The sequence below is a fragment of the Salarias fasciatus genome, chromosome 10, assembly GCF_902148845.1.
Source record: "Salarias fasciatus chromosome 10, fSalaFa1.1, whole genome shotgun sequence".
NCBI classification, from domain to species: Eukaryota; Metazoa; Chordata; class Actinopteri; order Blenniiformes; family Blenniidae; genus Salarias; species Salarias fasciatus.
The window spans coordinates 15,934,741-15,940,765 of NC_043754.1; the positions used below are offsets into that span (position 1 = coordinate 15,934,741).

The 6,025-nt window shown below is 41.0% G+C and overlaps 1 protein-coding gene across 1 annotated transcript; it reads right to left on the reverse strand.

Moving 5' to 3' along the window:
• Nucleotides 1–4,731: 4,731 nt before the first annotated feature.
• Nucleotides 4,732–5,679, reverse strand: LOC115395209 (olfactory receptor 6C4-like). Its single transcript, XM_030100640.1, has one exon. It carries the CDS (start codon nucleotides 5,677–5,679, stop codon nucleotides 4,732–4,734), a length of 948 nt encoding a protein of 315 aa, XP_029956500.1.
• Nucleotides 5,680–6,025: the final 346 nt, after the last annotated feature.

Below are 6,025 nucleotides of genomic sequence, written 5' to 3' on the forward strand. Positions count from 1 at the left end.
TTATTTAACTCAACATCTGACAGAGTTCACTTTTTTGAGTGTAGAAAGCTATGAATTCTGGTGTCAATCCAGATTCAGTTGCGTTTTTTTTTTTTGTTTTCTCGTGTGCAGTTTGCATTCAGCATGAAGATCACGGGACCAGCCGAAACAGCATCTTAAAGCTACCTTGCTGGAAGCCTTATGACCGGGTTGATTGGAAGTCGTGTGTCCCCCACCTTTAACGTGACCCACGCCGTGCAAAGGAGACACACTGAAGGTGTTGTATTTTATTTTGTGTTGATTTAAGGTTATTGATATTTCAGTTCATCTTTAGTAAAACAAATAGTTAAGAACATTCTGAAGATAGGATGCTGTTTTTGTCACATGCATTCTCCCTTCATGTCACTAGGTGTGCTGTTTGGGTGTTCAACCTTTTTTTACATAGATACCACAGAAGAAGAGGCGCCCCTGAAGCGCAGCCTCTCTCTGCAAGTTAGAAAAAAATGTGTCATAAGGCGAGACGGCGCCAGAAGAAGTTGTGACATGTTGTATGATATGATGCACCGTTTTTTACTAAAGGAGAAGGACTGAACAATCGTTTCCGTGCATTTTTTTATTCCGTAGCAGCAGTTAAAGTATATCAGAAGGAGGGTGTGTGACTGCCCTATCACATTGTTGTCATGGGAATGACAGCCCATTATGCAAGCATGAGCATACACACAGTCTCTCTGTCTCTCTGTCTCTGTCTCTCTCTCTCTCTCTCTCACTCTGCCAGTCTCACCTTGCATCAGTCAGTCAGAGCAGAGTGCTGTGTTTTTGTTTTTTTTCATGGGTCCACAAAGAGGTGGTCCGTGGTCGGGATGTGGACTGCGGTCCGCCTATTGCGGACCCTGGGGCTATATGGATGCTACGTCAGGTGTGCGGATATCTGAACAGATGTTTGTCTGCTATGGAGGCCCTAAAAGGGCTCTGCTCTCGAAAAACAGTGTCTGTCCCACTGGGTTATGGACACCATTTGCCATTCCTACCAAACAGCGGGCCGCCCTCTGCCGCTGGGCGTGCGCTAGGGCTGCACAATTAATCGAATTTTGATCATGATCACGATTTTGGCTGCTGCGATTAAATTTAGATGATCGTTGCGATTTTTAAATTGAAAAAACGGGCTCTGTTGCGTGTCAAATCAAGCACTTTTTTAATCCAACAATCAGCCAACCACCAGGGGGCGACCTGAGCCGTGTAGCTCCTGCTGCCTTCAGGGACACTCTGTAAAAGTAGCTGCTGATGGACGCCACTGCGGTGTCTCAGTAAGCTGTTAGCTTAGCTGTTAGCCACCGATGAACTAGCTGGCTTTGAACGATTCCTTCATGCTCAAACATCAGTCGATGGAACGCATCTCAACTTCTGTACCGGTGGAAAGAAGATGTAAACGCTGAGCGTCTCGGACAGAACGGGAAAAGCTGTTATTGACGGACAGTTCAGGATGTGAGCGGCGTAGCAGCGGCTTGGAGAGAAAGAGGGAATCATTGTTCTGGTAGGTTTCATTTCTGGGTTTAGCGTGGCTGTTTACTGTTCTCTTGTTGTTTTATCTTCATCTTGTTGTTCAGTGATCATCTTGTTGCTCTCAGGGGTTAGAATGCAGCAAGTGACGGTCGCTCAGCTGTGAGGCGTTCAGGTTCCAAAGTCATAATCCGGCTCTTTTCAGAACAGAGGTCTGGTCAAACGTTTGTAAAAACTCACAGTCGGCACGTCTATATGTTCGTTTCTAAGGGAAAGCGATCGTTCACAACATTGACATGGTTCTAAATAGTTGTTTAGATTCTAATTAAAACATCTTCAATTATGTGCGCATGCACACCAGACTTCGCTGAAGTGCTGAAGACCACATCTTCAATTTGACACTTGTTTGTTTAAAAAAAAGTGCAATAAAAAGGTATGTTTTACATACATTTTAAGTAATTATAAACAGTCATAAATGATCACAATATTTTATAATCCACTATACAGCACAGGATTCGGGTTAAGGTTAGGGTTAGGGTTAGGTCCTGGCATTGTGATCATTTATGAATGTTTAGAACTATAGCTACACGTGCTATAATGGCATTATAATGCTTTATAAATGTACTTATAATGTGTTATACAGGGGGGCTTCAAGTAAAGTGTTACCAAATATTGTAGTTCAGCAGCTATTTATAAAACTTCATTTTAATGGGAACTCCTCTGTGAGACTACACCATTTACCCATGCAATGTCAGACCATCTCTTGTTTCAAAGTCTTTTCTGTTCATTACCAACCTTCTTGTGTTGTGCAACGACACTGTTAAAGTTACAATTACAGTTCAACTCCGATGGGACGCTCATCTTGGGCTTGTCAAGGGTGCCTAACAAGCCCGGGCCGGCTCTGCTGTGAGGAACCAGTAAATTACTTTTGACTATGACTTATTCTTCGACTCCCACATCAAAAAAACATCAGCAGGACGTCCTTTAATCACCTGCATAATATCTCTGAAATCAGGAAAATTTTGACTCTGACAATGAGAAATTAATCTGTTTGTTGCGTCCAGTGTAGACGATTGTAATTCCTGATTATCAGGACGTTCATATTCCATTAAGAACTTTTGGTTTCCTGTGAAGCCTAAAATAATATTTCCAAAAAAACATATTGTGCTGTACGTGGCATTATATCCAGGGGTGCACATAAGCAGTGCGCAGGTGCGCATGCGCTACCAAATTAAAAAAATGCTTGCCAGATGAAACATTGCAACGCTCATTTGCGCACCAAGATTTGGGGATAACAAGGTGCGCATCTGTGTGTCGGATAGGCCAATGTAGCCTCGTAAACCAGCCCTGCCCACTCCACATCCACATTTGGATTTTGGAGCTGGGGTGGGTTACTCCTTTGACTGACAGCACACTTCAGCCAATCAGCCCTTCAAAACAAATAAGTCATCAAAACGCGTTAGCTTCTCTAAGGTTAGCTTTAGCTCTTTAGCTCTAGCTTCTCTACACGCAATGGCACGTCACGTGACGGGCTGAAACAATCCCATTTACATCCGGTTTCAAATGTTCAATGTGGAGATGTCCTGCTGAACTCGCTGAAGTCTTCAGAACGGGACTTTGGAACGCTATGGCATCACAAAAGGTCTATCCATTCTATTTACGATCTACAGTCTCACCTGGTGTTTCTGTCTGCTTCTCCTCATGTTCTCCTGCCTGGTCACCTTCCTCGTTATCACCCTAATGTGCTGCACCTGTGTCTACCCTATTTAAGTCCTGCTCCCCTTGCTTGTCTTGTTGGCTTCTTGTGGGTCTGTCCAGGTGTTCTGTCCATGTACCATGCCTGCGCCAGCTCTGTTCGTTCCTGTGTCTCTGATGTTTTTGGAAAATAAATGAGTTACACTCAACCCGTGCTGCCTGCGCTTGGGTCCTTCCACCCTACACCGTGACAGATGGATTAAGTTCAGTTTCAAACTGGATTAAACAAAAAGAATAAGCTATTTTCACAGCTTCACTACTTCCTGAAAATAACTGTGCACATTCATTTCCTGTCTTGCATTATTGGCCATTCTGATTAATCCAGTTGTGTCTGGTTTAGACTGCTGCAACAAGACACACCTGGATTCATCATGTTGGCCAATAATGCAAGACAGGAAATGAATGTGCACAGTTAATTTCAGGAAGTAGTGGAGCTGTGAAAATAGCCCATTGTGATTATGCAAGCTTACATGTTGTTTTAATAAGCAATTAATGACATATGGGCTGAAAAAAACAGTCTAAATAGCCAGCAAACCAGGATATGTTCTGTTATACTTTTTGAGCTACATTTTCTGTTGTATTCTGAAATACATTCAATTATTTTGTTTCATCTTTATCCAATCCATTGTCAGGGTGTGTTGAAACACATCTCAGCTGACTACGAGTAAAGTCAGATAACACCAATTCACCAGTCCATTACCAGACGAACACAGAGACACATGATCACGTTCATGAGAAATTTAGAATCACAAAATATTTTTATTATTATTATATCGTTGTCTTTTTTTTTCCCCCTATGGGAGGAAATTGTTGTACCTGGAGAAAATGCATGCAAGCACTGAAGGGCCACACAACTTCTGCTGAGACTGGTGTGCAAAAACTTGTATACTAATATTACAAAATACATTTTTCTTCATGACAGATCCAACCCATGAACATGTGACAAAACAACCTTGGAATTTATAGCATAATAAACAAACATGAAGCAGATGTAGCATGTAACATATAGAGATTCAGGATTTATTTTTGCCTTCATGATTATTATAAAGTACTCATGGAACTACACAACATTTTACATGATGTCACTAAACACGACAGTAAACTCCTGATCAAGTACAGTAAACTCTGAAAGACCATATCACAGTCAACGTCATGAAAATAAGCACCTTCACACTAATCATCCTGCACCTTCATTTGAAGGACCTTATGTGTCAGCACTCACATTCCAAACTGTCTTATTGTTCCTCACCTCCCTGTGGGCCAAAAGGTTTCAACAACTCTCGACGACATTTGACCTATTGCAGCATGTTCTGCTCCACTCTCAGGACATGTCCAGTCAGTTTGTTTATTTGATGCAATGTGTAGACTTACAGTTTAAATTCAACACATACTCAAGTAAAGAGTAAACAGCTATAACAAAGAAACGAGAAAGTACTACATTATTGTATGTATGTTCTTTCAATTAACAATTTGGTTTTTGCTTATTATTCACATCTTCGGTCATGCTTTAATTTTCAATATTTTTTTTAGCGACACCTTTATTTCTTGCGTCTGAAACACATAAACAATTGGGTTCAACATGGGTATGAGGATATTAGTTAAAGACAGGCTTATAATCCTAGTATTTGCATCCATTAAAGACCCAAAGCAAAACACAAATATAACAGGGATGTAATAGATTGCTATCAATGAAATGTGACCCATGCATGTTTTAAAGGCTTTCACTCGTCCCTGAACTGTGGTAATCTTTGACAAAGCACGAATAATACAGCAATAACTAACCAAGATAAATATCAACGGTATCCAAACAACAAGAATCGGGGCTAATCCTGCGATGCCACGATTTGGAGTGACATCGTTGCAACCAAGTCGATATACAGGACCGTGGTCACAGTAGAAACTCTTGATAACCACTGACGTACAGAAAGAAAGTCTTGTGAGAAGGCCGACTGCAGTGAGAGTCACTGTAACAGCAAAGAGCCAGAAAAAAGCGATCACAGACAGCATGAATCTGTGTGTCACCTTCACCTGATAGTGCAGTGGATAGAGGATGGCCATCAGTCTGTCAATAGAGAGCACAGCCAGATTAAGAGACTGCATTGAAATTAGAGTCAAGCAGAAAAACATGTAGGTTAAACAGTTATTGTAGGAAATGTAGCGATGGTTGAACAGAAAAGTATCAATAACTTTTGGTACCAAAGCAGAGCTACTTAACAAGTCTGTCAATGCCAGATTGAAAACCGCAACATGTTTCGGACTTCTTAATGTGTGATCCATCATGATAACAGTCATTACAGTTACATTTCCAATGAATGAAAGACTGTAAACAAAAAAGAGAAAAACAAAGTAATACTTGATGTTTGGTATGCCAACAAATCCACTTATTACGAAATATGCAGGGCGCACAAACGTGATGTTGTCCTTTAGAGCAGCATTAAAAACATCCATTTCAGGTCTTTTTTCTATTCTTTCTCTCCCACCTGTTCTGTCAGGTGTTTTTAGTAAGCGAGAAGCAGTGTGACTCTTCAGTCTAAACTTATGAGGGCTGTCTTTTCCCCTGTGTCAGTTTCACACCAGCCTGACGTAATGCCACTGTGGTGGTTGCTGTACGTCAAGCTGATACTTCAGTGACTTTAGTACTCAACTCAACTTTATTTTAATACCACTTTAAAAACTACTACTGCTAGCAGAAAGTGCTGTACAAAGTCAAAAATATGAGTGCAAGTGCAAGAATAACCATAACATACAGTGAGAACAAAGAGAACAAAAACAAACAAAAAAGAGACTTTAAAAA